The sequence below is a fragment of the Eleutherodactylus coqui genome, chromosome 10 (genome assembly GCF_035609145.1).
Source record: "Eleutherodactylus coqui strain aEleCoq1 chromosome 10, aEleCoq1.hap1, whole genome shotgun sequence".
Classification (NCBI taxonomy): Eukaryota; Metazoa; Chordata; class Amphibia; order Anura; family Eleutherodactylidae; genus Eleutherodactylus; species Eleutherodactylus coqui.
This window is the reverse complement of record NC_089846.1, coordinates 17,049,886-17,074,217: the sequence shown is the minus strand read 5'-3', so window position 1 is coordinate 17,074,217 and position 24,332 is coordinate 17,049,886. Positions and strand designations below refer to the sequence as shown.

The 24,332-nt window shown below is 45.2% G+C and overlaps 1 protein-coding gene across 5 annotated transcripts in view; it reads left to right on the top strand.

Moving 5' to 3' along the window:
• The window catches only part of RALGPS1 (Ral GEF with PH domain and SH3 binding motif 1), a 429,351-nt gene that overhangs the window by 384,114 nt on the left and 20,905 nt on the right, over positions 1 to 24,332 (top strand). For 3 of the 5 annotated variants that reach the window (XM_066580403.1, XM_066580404.1, XM_066580402.1), the window contains exons 13-15: positions 10,504 to 10,630; positions 13,591 to 13,742; positions 23,322 to 23,373. In XM_066580403.1, the coding sequence (XP_066436500.1) occupies positions 10,504 to 10,630; positions 13,591 to 13,742; positions 23,322 to 23,373 (331 nt within the window). The remainder of the gene's footprint in view (positions 1 to 10,503; positions 10,631 to 13,590; positions 13,743 to 23,321; positions 23,374 to 24,332) is intronic. The other 2 variants (XM_066580407.1, XM_066580406.1) reach the window with 1 other exon arrangement.

Here is a 24,332-nt window from a genome sequence, read left to right as displayed (position 1 = left end):
TAGAAAAACAGCATCCATCATGTCAGTATAGTATCGACCCCCTCAAACCCCGGCACACAATAGGCTTCTTGAGTAAATGTTTTCTTACGCTTGGTATAATACAACCAGTGCTGATAGCCACTGCAGACAAGTAATAAATCATCAGATTGATTACAATTCCAGTTTTTGACAACGTCAAGTCTTGGATTCAGACCAACTGTACATGTCTTGGGAAATATATTACAGGTATGCTTAATTCACGGAGGTCTGGAGCTTTCTGCTCTATGACAGGATTGTCCACCCGCTGCACATTCAATAGATCTCCCTAGGGCCGTATTAATAGCTCAAAAAGTTTGCGACTTTTCAGTCTTTTGCCCCGATCCCGCAACGTTTTCAAAACACGGACGGGGTTTGTAGGGAAAGTGGTGGACGTCTTAGACCGAGAGATTTCTGTATAATTTACACCACAAAATTGCATCACAAATATAGTCTGGTCTGGGCCAGGTGTATATTTCAGAGAAGAGGCACGGAGGTGCTGGGAATGCACTTAATACATGGAAAGGCATGCAGGGAAAACCTGCTAAGCGCAATGCAGGAAATGCTGGACTTAGTCAATTAAATGTGTTAATTTTTTGCTGAGCGTAACAATAATTGCCCAGTGTTAATGAAGATTGTCAACAATAAAGATTAAAATTATAATTTTCTTATCAGTTTTTCTGAAGGAAAAATAATTCTTACTGGAGACATGATTGTTAAATATAATCACACCATCCTGTCACTAAATAATATTACCATATAACCAATGAATACTACTATCATGCAGCAACTAAATTCAATTCAATAAATGGCTGAGCACTGCCTGTGATTGGTCACAGCGCTGTAACCAATCACAGGCAGCGCTCAGCTGTCATTCAATGACGGCTGGGCGCTGCCTCTGATTGGCCAAAGGGCTTAGCCAATCATAGGCAGCGCTTTCTGGAGGTGGGGATTTTTCAATCCCCTGCCTCCAGAAAACAGAAGACAACTGCCGAGGCCAGATAGAAGATTCGGACAGCTAGTCTAGGTTTTTTTTTTTGTTTGTTTGTTTTTTACAGCTAGGGATGATTTTCAGGGAAGAGCTTTTATTTCAAGCCCTTCCCCGAAAATCATTGCAGCGCCGGCCCCATTCAAAGCAATGGGATAGCATTGCGGACCTCTGTCACAGCTGTGGCAGGGGAGCTCGATGTACTCCCTATGTTTTCAATGGGGCCGGCGCTGCTGCCATTGGTCCTATTGAAAGCAATGGGTGATAGCGCAGATTTTTCTCAGCGTTGCGAGGCTTGAGTGAAAACATCGCAAATGAGTATGAAACCATTGAAAATCATTGGTTTCATAATCATGCGTTTTCACTCGCTCTCGCGTCGCAAGAGAACCTATCGCTAGTGGGTAATAGCCCTTAAGATACTCATTTCCAGGGTGTGGACTCTGAAGACCATGAGTGTCCTGGCCACGCTGTCGTCTCACTAAGGTCCTGGGGACGCTGTCGTCTCACTAAGGTCCTGGCGACGCTGTCGTCTCACTAAGGTCCTGGCGACGCTGTCGTCTCACTAAGGTCCTGGCGACGCTGCCGTCTCACTAAGGTCCTGGCGACGCTGCCGTCTCACTAAGGTCCTGGCGACGCTGCCGTCTCACTAAGGTCCTGGCGACGCTGCCGTCTCACTAAGGTCCTGGCGACGCTGCCGTCTCACTAAGGTCCTGGCGACGCTGCCGTCTCACTAAGGTCCTGGCGACGCTGCCGTCTCACTAAGGTCCTGGCGACGCTGCCGTCTCACTAAGGTCCTGGCGACGCTGTCGTCTCACTAAGGCCCATACAGTAGTTTCCAGTACTATTACTACCAGTTACATGCATAAGAATTAACTGATGGCAAGGGATATAGGGTTCAAAGTTAGAGGAGGATGTTTTGGCTACGGATTGACCCTCCTATAGGTGGTAATCGCATGTCATGTGATTTATGGTGAAGCATGATGGCTGCCTTATATTACACAAAGGGTTTGTTTTGTTGCAGGGTAATGAAGTCTTATTGGCTCCCCTGACATTGTGGGTCACGTCTCCATGTAGCTGCTATTATCTGATGCAGCCGGCATGTCGCTCTCATTTCACAGTCAATTTAGCCGTTAAAATACTTAGTGTGTGTCACTTACAATGGACTCCTACCAGACGATGGACCAGACACTTGGCCATTTGTACGTTTATTTTCTTCCACTTTTTCCTTTTTTTTTGTTTCTTGGAAGCTTTTTTCTTGTGCAGAATAATAAGCATCTTGTGTACGAAAAGGCCATAAAAACCCACAAACGCTAAACTTCGCGTCTCTGTAATATTCCATGTGCGTAGTACGATCCTCAGCAGCAGCAGAAGAGGCTGGAAAAAATAACCGCAGCTTCTAGTAAATAGATGATTAATTGTACAGTTGCCGTTCTGTGCAGGAGTTTGTACATAACACAATGGAGAACATTACAGAACGGTTCACAGAATGAAAAGAATACATTTGCATCAACATAAACACGATCCAAGTCACTTTTTCACTTACACTGAATGGCCACTTTATCAGAGACCCTGATCTTCTCATGATTGGCAGTTTTCTGTATCGAAATGAGTCGTAGCCCCGGAGTGCAGCTTAAAATCACATGACAAGTTTTTCTATGGATCAGTTTCACTGTGAAATCAGATGGGAAAATCCAACCATCTGAGCGACTTCCAATGAGGGCTGGTCATCCATGCTAGACTAGCCGGAGCCAGGATTTCACTTACAACCTTGTGGGGTTTTCCTGTGTAACTGTGTGTGGAGTATACCAAAAATAAATAAAAATCCTATTTGTATAGCACCAACTTCCGTAGCGCTTTCAGGTAATTAATTCCCCTCCCACCAAGTTGCGTACTCATTTCAGCGACCTTGGAAGAATGGAAGGGTATGTCGACCTTGAACCGGCTACCTGAACCATGTGGGGATTGAACTCGCAACCTTCAGGTCATGAGCGAGAACTTAGGACTGCATTTCTGCTGCCTTAAAACTCTGCGCCACAGGAGGCTCATAACGGTGTTATTGAGGAGAAACCTCAAACGAAAGGGGATCCTGTGGATGGAAACAACTTGTCGATCAAAGGGGTCAGAGGAGGATGTCAGGAATCATTCTGACCAATAGGCGCTGCATAGCCAAGAGCAGCAGACTACAATACTGATGCTCCAAGTCAGTGTCTGAACACACAACTTGTTACTTAGCACAATGGACTATAACTGCAGATGACCAGCGCCAGAAAACTGAGACCCTGGTGGCAAAAGAGCGCAAATCTGGTATCACTGAGCAGTGGAAAAACATCTCCTGGTCAGATGGATCCAGATTTCTGTTGCACCGTGCTGATGGAAGGGTCACAATTTGGCACAAGCGGCATGATTCGATGACCCCTCCCTGTCAGGCTGGTGGTGTGGGGAATGTATTCTTGGGTTCTCCGATACTGGTGGATGGAAGCCCCAGCGCACTACTAGATGGGTCCTCTAATAAAATGCCTATTCAGTTCAGAGGGCCTTCACATGTTGTGGTCAAATCATGTTTTTATTGCTGTGATTTCCCAGTTGAGGCATGGCATGTGGATTACTGCGGCTTGCTGTGTTTCACCTTTGCTTGCCGTGGTTTTGAGGCAATTAGCAGTAATTTGCATGCGTTTAGTGTGGATTAGCCACAACATGCAACAGCATGCTAAAGGTATATTTAAATGGCTCAGATAGTCTGTTGCTGCCCGGCAAAACAACACCATCTTACTGAGAATTTCCATGGTTTTGCATTTTTAAGGAGCTGCGCTAGTCGCAAAATTGTGTGCAGTTTTTGCTATATGGTTCTTGGCTATGTAGGACCAATGACGCCATCTGAGTATACCTGTAGGATTGACTGAAGGGATTTACTGTCTGCCCTTAGAGGTCGTTTTACCTGAGACAGTCTGGTCTGGTAGACAAGTACCGATCAATGACATCCACGCACATTTACCCGTAACACAGGCTGACTCAAACTCTGTGGGACGTACATGCAATTATTCACCCCCCATGCAGTATCATTGTTGTTGGCAGCACCTTTGCCTTTTCCATGGGGGATGTCCAGCTGGCAACAGGGTTTTTTTTTTCAGCTGCATAAAAAAATGCAATCCGCCAATGAATGAGCATTTGGTTGTTTAGCTGATGGGGTGCAGCTCCGCATGGGCCAACAGTTGGGCAAATGTCCGTTCCTACAAACGTTCATGTTGGATTGTGGGCCTGCGTAAAATGCTTTTAAGCTTCACTTGAAGTCCTATTCACTGGGGTCCAGGAAGCTGAGATCGCCGGTGCTGTTTGTCATTGTGTTCACACTAATGAGCTGGGGGCCAATTTATTTACCACATTACTGGAATCCCAGCTGCCGTTTCGTTAGTCATTGAAAGAAATGCAGTAGTAACTCCTTTTTTTTTTGTTTCCATGTCTTTTACTCGGAGCGATTATCGTTTGCACAAGCGATGACAGAGTTCACTTGTTCGCTCATGCAACCGGTTTATACCAGCAGATGAACCGTTCGGAGTTTTGTAAGAAATTGTGTTGGCAAATCGTTCAGTCGTCCGCATGCCCTGGACCGAGGAATGTGGACGACTGATTGCTTTTCACGCACAACGATGTAAGAACGAGCAAAAGGTTACTATTTATGCCTGTATAAAATAACAAACAAGAAGGGAACACAATCTTGTTTGTCGTCCAATCGTTGTCCGTGTTTACACTGGTATACATCTGTGCGCTCCATGCAGAGTATGAAGAACACAGCTGGACCGCTGTGTTCTTCACACCCCGCCTGTGTTTAGGGAGCAGCATACAGCTGAAACAATAGTATCAGCTGTATCCCTCTGTGAATCCCTGATGAGACTCATCGTTGTCTTGTGCACGCTGAAAGACAACGATGAACGACGGCTTAACGAAAACTGACGGCTTTTGAGCGATAATCGTTGTGTCTAAATGGGCCTTTAGTAGTTACGTCTGATACTGGGGGCCTGGGTTCAAATCTGACCATAAGCAACCATTCGGTGAGTTTGTTATCTATGATCTCCTGGTGTTTGCGTTGGGTTCCTCCGGGTTTTGGAGTGTTCCCCCACACATTCCAAAAACATAATGGGTGAATATACGTTGCGAGCCGCCAGGGCCCCATGTCAGTGGTGATAGACTTTGTATATAAATGAGTTCCATAAATAAGACTGACACTCCTGTAATTTTTCTTCTCTCCTATTACTTTCCCATGAAGGTAGACTTGTAACTCATACTTTCTTTCCCTTCCCTTGTGCTGACCGCATTTAGTATGTATGTAGTCAGTAGCGTGTTCTAGTATGCGCCGTGCAGAGCAGTTTCCTGCAGGTAAATAGGATGCATGCTGGTCTGTCCCTACGTGACTTCCTCTACACCCGCCGCATGATTGATGACTTACATTTCAAATGTAAAAGTGCCAGGAAATAGTCTGTAGTTTCATGTGGTAGTAGCAGCAGACCCTATATGATGTAGGAGCCGTATACGCCTGTGTGACATCTGTGCAATGCATGGCGAAGGAGGCACCAGCCAGCCCATGGTGCCCATAGGACATGACAAAAGAAAATGATACACCGTTATGTGAGAATGGGATACATAGTTTCTTAATTGAGATACTTCTACCTAGTAAGGGTCTTCCCTGCAGACTGTGGGAGAATCAGGGCAATATGACCAAATCTATGTGAACTGTTCCGGCCCTGGAGAACTCACGCTGCTATTTTATAATTAAAGCTTTTTATTAAAGGAGCAGCATGGATCTCTGCACCGCAGCTGACTTCAGTTTTTCCAAGTCCTATGAGCGATTTTGATGGAGTTACATGAAAACAGACATCTCCTCTCATAACTGAAGCATATTAACATTAGCAGCTTACTATCATCAATCACGCCGCCGGACAGTTCATCAGAGCTGTCAATCATTTCTCCACAAGGGGCAGCGGCTTGTTTTCACTGCTGGTTGTAGATACAGTCAGTCACTGTACGGGCCTGGTTAATTTAAGTGTATGGTGTCTCACCGGCCGTCCTGGCACCAAGAGATCGTGTATCATAAGGGGAGCCCATGGACAGTTGTGAAACACCAAGCCAGGCTGGCCCCATCATCTCTTCTGCTCAGCAGGCACCACATCATTAACCATTGTAAAGCCTGAGATTAGATGCTAATGGACGGGGTTGTTCTATTTTGACTCTTGCTACATGGCCCCCTCTCTTATATATGGCTTTTCATATCTGCTCAGAGTCACAATTGTCTTTGTGCCCAGGACTGACTCCTGCTGCTGCGTTATAATTATTATTACCTTCTAATTATTGACCATATCAAGGGATTTCCTCCATTGTACGTACGTCATCTTGTCATGACTTGTAGACCATGAGGCTCCTCGTTGATGTAACGAGCAGTTCTCACGTTCCATCACCACAATTTGGATCGATGTGCAATGCAATGGCTATGGTAAGTTGGACCGTAGACTGACCTGCAGGTGCAGTTATACAACTAAACACATAGGGGGCACTGTTATAGTTTTGTTCTGCATCCCGGGGCACATATTTTCTTTTTGTAAGTCTGATAAACTTTCCCAATCATTTCTGGTAATTAATTCCAGTGATTTTTCTGAGCACATTTTCTGGGCAGCAGCTGCAGATACAATTTTTTCCTCAGGGGAAAAAGATGAATAGTTTTTTTTTTGGAAGCCATTTTGACTGTAAAGTTTATTTCCTTCTGTGCTGCGTGCCAAAGTGACTCATACATCAAGTGTGAGAATCCAGACTCTCTGCTCCGCGCACACAACGGCCGGTGAGTAAACCCCTCCGCCTCGCACTGCGACTCCTTCTCTACACGACGCAGTTCTACTCTCTCCTGGTGGCCGCTACTACAAATAAAGCCTGGAAAAAAATGAAGAGCAAGTAATCAGCGCATGCGTAGCATCGGGGATCCCTGCAGTCTGATTGGTCCAACAGTCCACCCGAAAACCAATAAACTGTTAAAGAAGCAAATACAGTTCTACTATTAAAGAGCAACTCTGCCTACTGAGGCCGGATCCACACACAGCTGGCATCGGGCAATCGTCCATGTGCTATCTGATCATTGCTTGTCCTCTGCTCATCTGTGGAAATGAGGAATAGGACAGGCAGTGAATGGATTACACACAGACTATCGCTCTTTTTCAAAACTGATGTGAATAGCCTCATAGGCTGTAATGGGGCCTTGGGGGTGTTCATGGAATCCACATGTGAAATGGCCCTAAATCTGAGAAATTCGCCTCTAACTGGAAGTCCCTCAGTTCTTCTGTAACTACTCCACTTTTCCTTGCATTAGTTTGGATAAATGTCTTATCCACGTTCAAGGGACGGCTGGAATGTCGTAGGACATTCAGGTGCCCAACTTGACGTCTGGCTGGGAGTGTGTCGGCCGGGGGGACGTGGAAGGCGGGACGAGTCGGAATAGGTAGCCTCGTATCCCCCCCTGACCCCCACCCATTCTCTTTTCCCTTACCCGCTACCCACCCCCACCCCCCTTCTTCTCTTTCTTTCTAAGGTTTTTACACTCTTCTCAGTTCTTTGTTTTTTGTTTTTTTTTTCTCTCTTTTCTTTTCTTTTATATTCGGCTTCTCAGCTATCCCATTATCGACACATGAGACTCCAACCAAAAAGTCGTTGTTATGCCTTAGTTATAAATGAGACAATTCTAATTTTTGTATTGGATAATCATATACTCATCCCGAGTACCTGTCATAGTTGGAGTTTTAAAAGTATATCCCTGCGAGGAGCCAATTCTGTCAAACAAACATGTTTAATTTGTAAAATTTCAATAAAAATCGTATTTAAAAAAAAAAAAAAAGTCTTATCCACCATGTTGTACGTTATTTATGTAGAAAACTATGTACAATGACAATGTTGCTACACGGCGGTGTTACACTATCCGTCGGGTTATAGTCCTAGTGTCACGTGCTATACGGCGGTGTTACACTATCCGTCGGGTTATAGTCCTAGTGTCACGTGCTATACGGCGGTGTTACAGTATCCGTCGGGTTATAGTCCTAGTGTCACCTGGTACAGCCAGTTAGCCTTAAAGCCTGGTACCAATAAAATATACGACATTTAGGATGTCCTCTACATAGCTGTCCGTGTGGCTCACACCTGGGAGCTGCTGCTGGGTCCTTCTCTTTATATTAGGGCATTTGTATGAGCCCCGGCTTCTTAAAGGCCATACACATTAGCGGTGGATCATCTGATCTAACTGGACTGGCCCGCCGTGTAATGTGTATGAGGGCCTCCCAAGTAGATCAGTTAGTTTGTTTTTAACTGTCCGATCATTTTATTCCAGTGATAAGCCGATACTGCATATACATACAGAACACAGACACACACATACGGGTGTGTATGGGGGTGTTGCCATCTAGGGTGACCTTAGAAACAAGGCTCTTCCATTCTTTTAAAGGAGTATTCTCACCATTTTAATTTAGGGCATATGGTCAGGATATGTTATATCTTGCATTTTTGTGGCTCCGATCGTTCCATATGTAGAATGATTGGGGCCCTATTTAAATTTTAAATGGGCCCCCATTATGGTGCTCAGTTATCTCCCCCCCCCCCCTCCAAGATAGGAGTGTCATGTTCCCATTCCATGCCCTTTATAATGACCAGTGAGCCATTTCTCTACCCCCTTGTTTGCTAATAATGCAGTTTCTCTTTGGAGCGAAGTCCTGGACCCATATATGTTCTCGCTACCCAGTAGTAGAAGGGTTTGTGCAATCGGAGCTGGGGCCCCCTCTCTCCAGGAGCCCCATAGCCGTCGCACGGTCTGCCTCTATGATACTTACACCCTTGCCTTCCCTCCTCCTTTCAACGGAGCGCCGCTCCAGACTGGACACTTCTAGAGAATTGCATCTCAGTCCCATGCAAGAAAACGGGCCGGGCCCTGGGCATATCCTAGTGGTACACCATAACTGACTGTGCAAGGAAAACCTTTGTAGACTTTGGGTTGGCGGTGGCGCCGCATGCAGTGGGCTGACTTATACCGCCTGGATTTGACCCCCCCAAGCTAACACGGATGTGTAGTGTCTGCCCGGCAGAGTGAATATCTTGGTGTCTGATGTGGGTAACATACAGCAACTACCACAGATGAAAGCTACGCTCCCACTACTACAAGATAATGACCGCTTCATGGAGACTCGCTAGGTTAACTATCAGTTCATGGTTTGGGGTGTAAATAAAATGTATTTCTACTAATTTCAGCATCTGTTGACTGATAGAACTAAGAGTAAAGACATTACACCATTGTAGCTTCTCATATAGATGTTGTATAGAATATACTGTGTCCGGAACTCAATGATACGGGATCCGACGTGGATTTAGTGTTGTGTCGTCAGTATATTTGTGTGTAGAGGAGCAGATATTTGCCACACGGGGATTTACAATCTTAGCAGTTGCTCTTTTGGCAACAGAGACTACAAACTGCCCCTCTGTTAGTAATAAGCCAGAAGACTATTGGCATTTTGTAGTCGGTCGCTGAGGAGCCACTGAAATTTAAATGGCAAGAGGCAAATCCAAGGGAAACAACAACCCCGATACATAAGAGAATCGTGTTACATAGAAGATTAGCTGCAGAAAAAGCCCCCCGGTCCATATAGTCTGTCCTTATATATTACTGCTGCAGTGGGGTGACATCTTCTTACCATTACTTGTGTGCAGAATACAGGCCCCCACTACAGTAGTCTGTATCCGCACAGCAATCAGAGGCCTAAAATGGCCTGTCTCTCCTGAAGGACAGTACAAATAGTGCCCACAAGCTACCCTCTCTCTGATCCTGCCCGCCACAGATGTGTTACCAGCAATGATCTTTACAATGTCCAGCCAGCCTGAAGGTATCCATTTATGATGCTGAAGATACAAGGATGCCCAACACCTCCAGCGCCACTTCTCATGGGGAAAACAACAGAGATCAGTGTAATCTAATTGAGAATAGACATCTGTGATTGCTGAGAGACTCTATATAATAGAACAGCTTTGGCCTTCGTTCACATCTCTGTTGGAGGCTCCATCGCAGATCTGGTACAAGAGGTTGGACAGAATAGTGCAGCTAGATGTGCTATATTGCCCCGTAAAATGCCAGGCAGCATCACAGAAACCTGGCATACCCCATTTTAATCGGAGGTATGTCAGGCGCCATCCATGTCCGCAATGCGCCAGATTCGGCACTCATGTTGTTTTTTTTTCTTTCTCGTTCTGCTCCTATAACAGAGCAAAACAACAGAAACCCATAATGCAGATGTGAGCATTAGCCTCCGAGTAATCCTAATTAATAGCAGCAACAGTGACCCCTGCAGGTTATATAAAGTATTCTCATACCGTTGTATTGCGACAGTTCTTTATATTGTTACCTGTTAGGACACTTTCTGTGGCTGATGTATAGGTGGACTGTTTAGTGGCAGAATCTCAGTGTTTCAGTATCAGTTAATCTTTGTCGTCAGGTCCCTCCGAGATGACCGCTACAATGAGGTACAGCAGACGACCGACGTGCCCGGATGCGTCAGTGGCCACTCATCTCCCAACTCCACCCGTCTCCAGACATAGGAAGAGCCGCAGCTTAGGAAACAAGTGGGTTATAAGCTCTGTCAGACGCTATCACCTTTATTATTATTTCTCTTTGGTTTATTTTTTCCAGAATTTATTTTAGACTCGAACGATTTGTTGTTTCTGGCCCAAACTCCTGTCAGTTCCCATTGACCCATATGAAACTATAGGAAACCGAATCGTACGTCCGCCTGCTGAACTGCGCTCAGCTGAAGACCAGGGTATTGTCAGATTGGGGGCAAAATACGCCTGATGACCCCTTATAGAAATCTGCATCTCTTAAAAAATATATAGGATCACTGCTTTTAGCTTGTGCTATTCCTGCTGACAGCCCACAATGCAGAATACACTCCTTGTCAACAACAATCCGACCCCTAGAGGAAATGATCGTTTAGCTGCAAAACTCGGCATACAGTTACATCAAATGTTGAGAGTTGTGGTGTGATTAGATGAAGAGTCTTGCAACAGCAGGGTACTAGAGCCTCCATGCCCACCTGTATCACATCTTGTATCCAAGCTAGAGGCGGTACAGCAGGATACTAGAGCCTCCATGCCCGCCTGTATCACATCTTGTATCCAAGCTACAGCCGGTACAACAGGGTACTAGAGCCTCCATGCCTGCCTGTATCACATCTTGTATCCAAGCTAGAAACGGTACAACAGGATACTAGAGCCTCCATGCCCGCCTGTATCACATCTTGTATCCAAGCTACAGCCGGTACAACAGGGTCCTAGAGCCTCCATGGCTGCTCAAATCGCATCTTGTACCGCCTCTAGCTTGGATACAACAAGGTACTAGAGCCTCCATGCCTGCCTGTATCACATCTTGTATACAATAGAGATGGGCGAGCGTCCTCTGTAAGGACAGATGCTCGAGCGAGTATCGTCCTTACCGAGTGCCTGCCCTCCTGCAAAGATTCCGGTCCTAGCTGGGGAGAACGGGGGGGGGGGGGGGGGAGAGATTTCTCTCTCTCCCCCCTGCTCACTCCCGCAACACAGCGCGCACCCGAATCTTTGCAGGCGAGCAGGCAGGTACTTGGTAAGGACGATACTCGCTTGAGTATCTATCTTTATCGAGTACGCTCGCTCATCTCTAGTATACAAGCTAGAGGCAGTACAACAGGGTCTTGGAGCCTCCATGGCTGCTCGAGTCACATCTTGTACTGCCTCTAGCTTGGATACAAGATGTGCGTCGGACAGGCGTGGGAGGCGCTAGGACCATGTTGTACCGTCTTTAGCTTGGATACAACAAGGTACTAGAGCCTCCATGCCTGCCTGTATCACATCTTGTATCCAAGCTAGAGGCGGTACAACTGGGTACTAGAGCCTCCATGCCCCCTGTATCACATCTTGTATCCAAGCTAGAGGTGGTACAACAGGGTACTAGAGCCTCCATGCCTGCCTGTATCACATCTTGTATCCAAGCTAGAGGTGGTACAACAGGGTACTAGAGCCTCCATGCCCACCTGTATCACATCTTGTATCCAAGCTAGAGGTGGTACAACAGGGTACTAGAGCCTCCGTGCCCACCTGTATCACATCTTGTATCCAAGCAACAGGTGGTGCAACAGGGTACTAGAGCCTCCATGCCCATCTGTATCACATCTTGTATCCAAGCTAGAGGCGGTACAACTGGGTACTAGAGCCTCCGTGCCCACCTGTATCACATCTTGTATCCAAGCAACAGGTGGTGCAACAGGGTACTAGAGCCTCCATGCCCCCCTGTATCACATCTTGTATCCAAGCTAGAGGCGGTACAACTGGGTACTAGAGCCTCCGTGCCCGCCTGTATCACATCTTGTATCCAAGCTAGAGGCGGTACAACAGGGTACTAGAGCCTTCATGCCCGTCTGTATCACATCTTATATCCAAGCTAGAAGTGCTACAACAGGGTACTAGAGCCTCCATGCCCCCCTGTATCACATCTTGTATCCAAGCTAGAGGCGGTACAACTGGGTACTAGAGCCTCCGTGCCCGCCTGTGTCACATTACTTATATTGTTATTGTAATTACTTATATAAATGTTACAATCGCAGATATAAAAGTACATTTAATTCTGACCACTTCTAGGAGAGGGATTGTGTTTGACAACGAGGGTATATACACTCATGTGATGTTTGCAGTCTATGGGCACAAGCTGCCATCTACCACATGGCAGTGGTTTTAAGGATTAGCACCATGAGGTTTGACTAATATGAAATATTCCCTTTGACATTTGCTTTTAGGCCCTTAAAACCCTTTACCATGAAAATAACTTGTATCCTAAGTTGTTGCATATGTTCAGATGTTTCTGGCAGAAGTAGGATCCGGTTTACATTATCCAATTATCCTCCCGACGACAATCACTTCCAGTCCTTCTAGTGAGAAACTTGTAGGAAGGCTGAACGTCCTGTATAGCACAAGTGCACCTGTATACAGTGCTTGTAAGAGCCAACCTGATGCATTATAGGTCTCTTATATGCAGTCCTCAGTATCACCACATGGCCATATTTAGTATACCAGTTCAAGCTCCTTACTGTCCAATCAGAACGCTATATAATATGTAGGGGCCATCCACAGCCGATATACGCCCCGTGTCACCCTCCTGTATACACTGCATGCTATAAACAGGGAGAGAGATGACAACACACTTGCTGGCGGATGGTATATGCCAGCGTCTGGGACTGAAATGCGTGGTTTCCTCTGTTATTGTATTCCTAGTAGGTAATGAATACCTTAGTTTTATTTATACAGATAGGTGAGGTTGACCTTGTGACGCACAGGCAAATCTAATATGCGCTTCTTGCCCAGAATACATGTATGTAGCTTTGTAGCAGACAGAGCAGATTTTGAGGTATATCCCTTTATTTGATGACCACAGCTTTGAGTTACACATTGACTTTTTGCTCATTTGCCGCCTCATTCATGAACATGTGTGAAATGAATGGAATTTCTCTGAAGTACCATAAAGCACCTATCTGGCTTCTCTCTCCTCCTGTATGCAGCGTGATGTGTCAGTTCAGTGTTGTTGAAAGTAAGAGTGCCACATTTCCATCAGAGAAACAGCGCCACCTGCTGGACGACAGCGTCCTAGAATCCCAGAGCCCTGCAAAGAACAATACTCAGACGTCAGTGTTTACCAATGGGATTTCTATAGGTAAGTGCTCACTATGGTTTATTCTGCATCTCTCTTCCCGGCTTCTCATTACTTCTTCATTCTGCAGCTTTCTCATCTCTTTTGTTGAATAAGCATTGATTTAGTCATAAAGTGAAGCCTGACCAGTCATCTTGGGTAGAAAGTATTGCTACACAGTACACTAGGAATTCTAGAAATATGCGGGATGTGTATACAGTGATCATCAAGTGTAAGTAAATACAAGGTTCCCGTGTTACAACCAGCATTTGGGTATAACAAACATTGTACATTGTGGTTAAGTGTTTTTTTCAGCAGGTGAAAGACTATGTGGCTCCTGATCGAACTGCTACACTTCTGTAAGTGTTGTGCTTGCCCTGGGGGCAGTGGGGTAGCATCAATAGACCAAGACCGGCCATAAACATATAATTGCTGATAGCCATCTCTCCCAATTTCCACCTAAACATGCATTCTCCGAGCAGCCAGGAGTGTGTGGATGTAAATAGGGAGAGGAGAACAAAGGATCATGTATGTTATATTTTGGGCATGCTACCCTATTATGGTAGGCACTCCAATACTGGAGGCTAGTCCTAAATGTTCAATGGCAATAGTAATGACACAATTACTCCCCCATCCCTCAACGCAGGCGTTCTCCTTACTGTGATGAGGTGCGGCAGCTCTCATCAGTGCAGGGAAGTGATAGGAAGCTAAATGTCCATCAGCTTGCAGCAAGAGGGGACGTAAGTAACCCACTATACATTTGGTATCGGTAACCCCCTCACTTATATTAGATCACCAAGGATACTGACATTAAAGGGGTCGTGTCAAGAGCATAACCCCTGTTTGTATGCCCTATTAGTGCATATGAACGTCATAGAGCGCAGTCCCTCACTCAGGACCCCCCATCCTCTTCTATGAGCCAAAATTAAGAATCTCTCGGTAAAAATGGCTCCAATTCTGGCAGACTTGGGGCCGTCTTCGTATTAAGCCATATTTACACAAGCGAGAGGAAGTTGCGGCCAACATTTTTGGATGAAACGCACCTTGTACAGCACACTGACGCCCCACCCATGTGATGAGCAGGACACCACACATTACAAGTCCTATTCTCATGTGAGACTTGCACCAGAACAGAACAGGCTGCAGTTTTGTGATCTTGCACTATTGGTGTGAGGGAGGAATCATGTAAATTAACCAGGTTACACATCTCGGTTCTGTGCATCTCGCAATCGCACAAAACTCCCGTGTTATTCTCACCCGTGTAAATACACTCTTACTGGACAGATGCCAATGAGAATAGCCTTACTGCAATACTACTTTCCCCAGAATTCCAAGTTGCTGCAGGACAATGGTGTTGTTAGCCGCAGCTGTTTGCCCCAGGTCCCACATTCTGGGAGCGGTTTGGCACAATCTCTTTAACCTCTTCCCGACAGCCATACGGCCATATACATCCTAACTGTATATGCCCTGTACAGTTGGAATGTATATAGACGTCCGTAGCATATGCTGTACACACGGGAGTATCTGCTGTGTTTGACAGGCGACACCCGCTCACAACAGCCACAATCTGAGAGAACTTAGATCGCGTCTGTTAACCCTTTATCTGCTGCTGTCCATTCTAACAGCGGTATTTAAATGTCCAGATTGATGGTGATTTAAATGTTCTGATTGGCCCACTGCTATAAGATTGTGGGGTAGTCTGTTCAAGTGTCAGGGCAACCTGTGGCCTTCTGAGGGCTCCCTGGGCTGCTATCATTGTTTGCTTACTAAGATTTGCCTGTACATATCTTTAATAGGACGCCTGCTAAAACACAGTATAAGGAATATAGTATGGCATTTAACTGTATAAGCGATGAAACGATTGTAAGTTGAAGGACCCTATGGGGAATAAAAATAAGTAAAATCAAGATTAAATTATTACAAAAATATATTAAAAGTTTAAAAACCCACTTCACATCAAAATATAAAAATAATTTAAACCTTTACAAATTGGTGTTGATACATCTGTAATAAAGGTCCAGTTTATTAGAATATCACATTAATAATCCTGCACAGTGAATGCGGTCACAAAAAATAAACAATAACAGAATTGTGCTTTTTTGGTCACCCCATCTCCAAGAAACAAAACGTGATAAAAAGTGATCAAAAAGTCATATGTACCCCCAAATAGTACCAATAGTAATTGCAGGTCACTCTGCAAAGCGTGAGCCCTCACAGAGCCCTATAGATGTAAGAATACAGTTATGGGGGCAAACGTTAGTAGCAGAAAGCAATTTTTATTGTATTATTTTTTTCAAGTTGTCCTACATAAAAAACTCAAAGCTTAACAAAATTAAACCTTCCCAGCTGTAGCCACTGCACACTATATGCTCGCCACTTATGGGAAAAAAATATTAAAAAGATCGCCGATAGGTGGCGCTGCATTGGACCAGGTCTACTGTGACAGACCTGAGGTATAGCACTGAGCAGCATGTTGTCACGATTAAAGCGGACTCACTGCATGCAGTGGTGGAAACAGGGTACTGCGAAACCAATGGGGACAAATTAGAACGTTTGTAGCGTGATTTGCATAGCTACAGCGCCACCTATCAGCGACTTTTTTTACTAAATTTTTTTCATAAATGGCAAGCGCATCATCTTAAGTTGCAATGCCTGAATTCAATCTTATTTAGACTAGCAGAGCGCCGCAGTGCATGACATGACACTACCAGAGCACCCACAGTACATGATATAACACTACCAGAGCACCCGCAGTACATGATATAACACTACCAGAGCACCCGCAGTACATGATATAACACTACCAGAGCACCCGCAGTACATGACATGACACTACCAGAGCACCCACAGTACATGATCTAACACTACCAGAGCACCCACAGTACATGATATAACACTACCAGAGCACCCAAAGTACATGATATAACACTACCAGAGCACCCACAGTACATGATATAACACTACCAGAGCACCCACAGTACATGATATAACACTACCAGAGCACCCGCAGTACATGACATGACACTACCAGAGCACCCACAGTACATGATCTAACACTACCAGAGCACCCACAGTACATGATCTAACACTACCAGAGCACCCACAGTACATGATATAACACTACCAGAGCACCCACAGTACATGATCTAACACTACCAGAGCACCCAAAGTACATGATATAACACTACCAGAGCACCCACAGTACATGATATAACACTACCAGAGCACCCACAGTACATGATATAACACTACCAGAGCACCCACAGTACATAACACTACCAGAGCACCCACAGTACATAACACTACCAGAGCACCCAAAGTACATGATATAACACTACCAGAGCACCCACAGTACATGATCTAACACTACCAGAGCACCCAAAGTACATGATATAACACTACCAGAGCACCCACAGTACATGATATAACACTACCAGAGCACCCACAGTACATGATATAACACTACCAGAGCACCCACAGTACATAACACTACCAGAGCACCCACAGTACATAACACTACCAGAGCACCCACAGTACATAACACTACCAGAGCACCCAAAGTACATGATATAACACTACCAGAGCACCTGCAGTATATGACATGACACTACCAGAGCACCCGCAGTACATGATATAACACTACCAGAACACCCACAGTACATGATATAACACTACCAGAGCACCCACAGTACATGATATAACACTACCAGAGCACCCAAAGTACATGATATAACACTACCAGAGCACCCAAAGTACATGATATAACACTACCAGAGCACCTGCAGTATATGATATAACACTACCAGAGCACCCACAGTACATGATATAACACTACCAGAGCACCCACAGTACATGATATAACACTACCAGAGCACCCACAGTACATGATATAACACTACCAGAGCACCCAAAGTACATGATATAACACTACCAGAGCACCTGCAGTATATGACATGACACTACCAGAGCACCCACAGTACATGACATGACACTACCAGAGCACCTGCAGTACATGATATAACACTACCTGAGCACCCACAGTACATGATATAACACTACCAGAACACCCACAGTACATGATATAACACTACCAGAACACCCACAGTACATGATATAACACTACCAGGGCACCCGCAGTACATGACAAGACGATGGTGGGAAGGCAAATGTATTAAATGGTTTCTTTTTAAATGTATTCACGAACGAAAAGGAAATGTCACATGTGATGCAGGGAAATAAAACGAACCCCCCGCTACATATAGCATACCTAACACAGGAGGAAGTGCAGAGCCGGTTAAAGAAGATTAAAATTAATTAATCCCCGGGCCCAGATGGAATACACCCAAGGGTTCTAAGGGAACTAAGTGACATGATAGCTAGACCGCTATTTCTAATATTTATGCACACTATAGAGACCGGGGTTGTACCATTGGATTGGCACATTGCCAATGTAGTTCCAATATACATAAAGGGGTCTAAAAGAGAGCCTGGTAACTACAGGCCGGTAAGTCTCACTTCAATATCTGGAAAAATATTTGAGGGGTTTCTGAGAAACAATCCTAGAATACCTCAAGGAACAACGGAATAACTCCTCACCAGCACGGGTTCATGAGGGGTCGATCATGTCAGAAAAATCTGATCAGCTACGAGGAAGTAGGTTCTAGGCTGGACCGGGGAGATTCTATTGATCTTGTATATCTGGACTTCTCTAAAGCATTTGACACCGTGCAGCATAATAGACTGATGCACCTACATATGGGAGTGCGATGCGACTTTTAATTTTTTCCTATTGAAACAACATCCAATGTTGAGGCAGGTGAAACGCACAAGCACTGCGATCTTCTCGCAAAATGCATCACACTCACAGTGAAAATAATGGGTTTAAGAGTGCCACATTCACCCGAGTTTCTAGGACTATCGCTCTCTCCCTTGTAAATACGGCCTACCGAGGTTATTAAATGGTAGCATTTCTTCCCTGCAAAGCAGGCAGGGAAACGCCAATTGCGGCCAGTAGGTGGACTCGTCATAGTGACTAAACGGACGATTCAGGTGCCAGCCGCCAGCTACATATCTCCGCCTGCATTTGTCAGCATTCTTATTGGACAGATTGGTATCCGGGAAGTGTAATGACCTGGGGGTATACTGCGGTACGTAAGTGTTCCTGAAGTACATAGTTATGTAAGTGTATATACAAGGTGAGAGAAACTGAATAGGACGTGTTTAAGGGGGTGACAATATTTTGGTTTAGCATCTGTTGCGCTCCCTCTTTAAAGTGCAGCCCTCGAAGTAAAGAAATGGGACTTTAAGGGAAGACATTTGTGACCAAGCAGAACACTTGAGGCACCTGGACATTACAGAAGGGACAGCGTAGAAAATGTGTTCAGAATACAAACCGGCTTCAGTATGTAACAGAAAATATTCAGACTCCACCGGATAACTATAATGTATCAGGAAAGAGAATTGTAAGCTGTCTGTATACTGTGTAGTCACAGATGGGGTTGGCTACTAGCTTGTATGAGTAGCGAGGATGCTGCCCTCTAGTGGTGTGATGTAACTTACCTGTGACTTTCAGTAGTGACATATCTAATATTGTGTCATCATAAAGTATCATTCTGTGTTTATTTAAATTAGACATAAAAGTGCACTCATTTTTGTGTCCTTTTGGGGTTACAGCTATGTAACAGAATGCAGAATCTGTAATCTCATTGCATGGAAGCAGATGACATACTTTAGGCTGCATTCATATATGACGGTTTTGCGAAAATCTTGGCTAAAAAAAGCGACAAAGGCAGATGAGAATCCATCTTTACGCCAGCCTTACGTCGGGACGCTGCAGGTTTGCTGTGTACCGATAATCCTCAACAAGTTCTAGAACTTCTTCTCATGTAGCAGAAAACCTCTGCATGGATTTGAAAGTCATAGTTGTTGCCTTGCAGACTTGCTGTGGATTTGCAGTACAAAGGGTTAAACCTGCAGCAAAGTCCACATGTGACACGCAGATATGAGCCCCGTCTGTCCTGCAGCGTCACCCATCACTGTTCTCTTTACACTCCCTCAAACACCAAGTAATAGAATGACGAATTGAAAATATTTTGCCACCTGCCTGCAGGCTCCTCTTGATTTACGGCCCTCCGACCATTGGAGCCAACTCCTCTGAGAACACTTAGATCATGACTGTCAGGGCATGGGGCCATGTGTTTTATATACCGTGTTGGGTAACACGCCATTACATAAGTGATGAATGTCACGCTGTAATTCTCAGGCTGATGACAGGTGCAGAAGAAGAGGGAAAGTGTCTGCAAGCTCGGCATGATAACCCAAGGACTATAGGAAGAAGTACCAGACGGGATACACAGTATGCCAGGCTTCTAGGCTGGGATCACACGGGACTGAAATCCTGCGGAAATCTCGCGGAATGACCGCAGGAGAAATGCAGCTTCAAAACCCATGGTCTGCAGATTTTGGAGCAGCTTTGCCGCCTGCATTCCTCTGCGGCCATCTATCCTCATAGAGAGGAGAGCAGCCGCCGTGGAAACAGAGAAAGAGTTAACATGCCGCATCTTTGAATTCCGCGCAGCATGTCAATTTCAGCGCGGCTTGGCTACAACGGATCGGCTGCAGCGTGTGGACGAGTTTTTTGCAAATCTCATCCACTTTGCTGGCTAATCCTGGAATGCCGCGGGCAGAAAGTCTACACAGACATTCTGCGGCAATCACGCCCCGTGTGAACCCAGCCTTACAATGGCTTACTTTATATATCAATGTTACCAGTCCTCAAAGTTTCACACCTGAAGCCTGCAGCCTGTTATTGTGACTCTGACAAGTCTTCTGGTCGCGTCCGTTGCAGTGAGGATGGTTCACAAAGTTAGGTAATTCTGGAACAAGCTCATTTAGCAGTATAATTTAGGTGCGTTCTCAGCTTGATCTACATCAAGTTGCACAACCCAAAATAGACGTTCACTCACAATGAGTGTGTGATGACGGCTGGGACTGGCATGTGTGTGATGACGGCTGGGACTGGCATGTGTGTGATGACGGCTGGGACTGGCATGTGTGTGATGACGGCTGGGACTGGCATGTGTGTGATGACGGCTGGGACTGGCATGTGACTATGCAATACCCATCAGTCAAAAAAAGTTTGCACACGTTTTACATTGAACTCAGTGCTGGAAAAGTCACTTGTCGTTTGCTCCCAGAAATCTTGCAGTCTTGATCCTTTGTGTACTGACATGAGTGCATTACAGTCATTACTTGCGATGTCGCGGTGCGGCCTTGCAGTCTGAGTGTTTGCACAACCAATGTGGTCCTGTAGTCCTAGCATTATAGAGAGAGGGTTGGTTGTGCGCGGACACATTTATTTACCTGGCCAGGTGTCAGTGTAATGTAAATAGCCATGTAAGGGGAAGGCCTGTGTGTCACGGGCGTATTTGCGAGCATAAGAGTTGATTTCAGTGGGTTCATTCACAAGCGCGTGTTTTGCGTGCGCCATTGTGTCACACCACCCACTTGCGCAGGGAAATAGAACATACAAAACTAATTGGACTAATTCGCCATTTCAGTGTTTGGGACTGCGGCTGCGAGTTGTTTTTTTGCGTGCAGATGCACACATTTTATGCACACAAGAAGTACAGGGAAAAAAACGCAGTCACAGTTTTTAAAAAATTAAACCCCCAATGCGCAAATATGCATACTCTTGTGTGACCCAGGCCTAGCATGTTCTTATGGGTGCTGCCAGTTTCAATAAAGAGGGGGGTCCCTGATTTACTGCTGTTTATGTAGCAGGCATTCCTGAGTGATGGGTGCACAAAGCTCATTATTACTGGTTCTGCCAATGATCTACGGTGACACAAATAATAATCCTTAGCTCCCAATGACTGCGTCCCCTATTAGTAGTCATGGCCGTCGGGCTGCTGCTGTCTTGTTTTACTTTACATGTCATTTGTGTTCCCTAAATAATACAGAATACTCCATTCATCGTTCTGAATGACGGCCTTATGCTGTTCCGTGTCCCTGGGGACACCGAATCCTTCAGCCCTAGAGCTGACGACAGCCCGTCACCCAAAACTAAACATAGGTGCGGGAGATGATGAGTGCAGGAAGGGCTGGAACACACGACTGCTACGGGAACAGGAGGATTTATGGAGGGGCGAAGGGTAAATATTGTCCTGCAGGTAGAGAGGATGACGACGGACTGACGCCAACTGTTTATCTGTGAGATGACAATCGCCCTCAGTGGACAGCTGGTGTGCTGCACGGGTCCTGAAGAGCTACTGGCATCAAAACCAGAGAGCTTTCTGGATGGGTGACCTGGAATTTATGGCTGGCCTGACCTGGCAGCCATCAGTGTTACTGAATATAAGGGACTGAGCAGGTAATAGAGCCTGAGACTATATGACTTAGTGCCACGGATTGTAGTAGTGTGTGAATATGTTCTTCACGTCACATGGTAGCCGGGCCTGGCACGATGCTGCGCGAGGTCTGTCTTCCATATCATATAATGTCATTACTCAGAGGACTAATGGTGGGAATAGTCTTTAAAGAGTAACTGCACTTCTAAAAGAAAATGCTGACATGTCAGAACAATATGTCAAAAGCTGTGATGAGTGGGAATCTGAGCGTTCAGTTGGGTTCTCAGCACCCGGACTCCCACTGACATGTCATACTAGTGGGGCTTCACGGCTGCTGATCACACACAATCGCAGGCAATCTGCTGGAGAGTGGATTATAGATTGCATGCTTACAATAAAGGATTACTTTTACACTATTGGTCAGAAGAGATACCGGAGGTTGGACGGGTTTTTTTCTCTGACAAAGCATAAGGCGTAATTGTAAATCTTCGCATCATTTTCTATGTGGGGGATTCAGGGTCTCCACCTATTACAGTGATTGAGAGGACAGTAGTTCAGCTCCTTTCCGAGACTGTCTGCATTTATGTATTTGAGGACTTCACTGACATAAGTGACCTCTGCAGACGTCTGAGCCTCCTGAGATCATCTGCAGCGTCTTCTTAAACCCATGATAGAAGCGTGTACACTTCCTTCCAGTAACTTGTCTTCAACCTGTGGATCTCCCGCTGTTGTGTAACTGCGGCACATCTCCCAGCATGTGGCGTCTGATCGTGCTGAAAGCTGAACTCTCACAATAGACAGAGAGCCACAAATTGAAGACCCCCTAAGAGATGGAGCAGTAATGTAAGGTACAGCGCAGCAAGGTGCTTCTAGGCGAATTATCCTGTAATGCTATGTGAGTAATAAGGGACATACCAATCCGTGTGTGCGGGGGGGGACGGGATAAGTCCGGGGCTGTCGGGAATCTCTAGCGGATGGGAGAAGTTACTTACGCTACATATGGTTAATTACATTAGATTACACTGCGCTTTAATTATGTGACTGAGGAAACCTTATGCTGCTGCAGACAACATTATCTGTGTTACATCGTGTATTGCCTATAGGTGCGTTATACTGGTGATATATCCAATATAGTCATGCTGGGGGCTGATGGTATAATACAATTGTATTACCTTCCCCAGTGGAGATTTAACATAGTAAAGAATTAGACGATTATTTCAGTAAACGTGATATTTCTCTCCTATTTATCTTGTAGGAAGCAGTGAAAGTTCAGAGTTCAGTGAAGAGGTGTCTTCAGTCCTTGACAGGTGAGTCGCTGCTTCTACTACTAATATATATATATATATATATATATATATATGAAAATCTGAATAATTGGATGCAAAATACACCAAGTAGGTAAAGTCGCATGCTTTAAAGAAATGCAATCCTACGTCGACCCAGAGGGGTTAAATGGTTGGGAGCTATCGCCTTAACTTTCCCCTGTAACACATTACAGGCAGGTAGAACACTGGGTCATGCATTGTGTCACATCACCTTCCAGACCGTTCTGTATGTTTTGTGTTCAGTGTTTTTTGTCCTTATCTTCTATATAAAAGAATTATCTTCCATCACAAGATACTAACTAATAGGACCTAATAATGGAGCGGCGCCACCTGCAGGCGACATTAACATATTGGTCTGTGTCCGTCAACTAAAAGTCATAACGTAAAGCCTTTTACAGTAGCTCTTCAACTTCAGCTGCCACCAGGCATACATCTATATGGCCCCAGACCAACAAGTAGGGTGCCTTGCGATGTGTTGGTAGGCGCAGCTAAAAGTAAATGCCCATCACAGAATAAAAGCATGATGTGGTGGCATGTTAGCATCTGTATCACTGCCACGTACCAGGACCTCCCATCTTTCTACTAAACTGACCATATTCACTATGGGGTTCTATATTGTTAGCCGCCTAGTGGTTACAAAGTAGAAGTGGTCTCTAACCTGGGTAATTGTGAGATTTGCTGGCAGCACTAGAGGGACTATTATTTTCTACAGCATGGTACACAAGGCCAATTAGTCAAAATGGTGAATCCTCACATCTGCTGGCGTGGGTTATATCCATTTTGCCTTCGCTTCTGATTAGTCCCTGACTCTTTAACCCCTGAGCTGCCGTGTCATGGTCCGTGGCAGGTGGATTGCCCTTTAAGCAAGTCAGAATATTAAGTGTACAGCTGGAAATGACTAAGATGAGGCAATAGTAATATAAATATCTGAATGGTTTTGC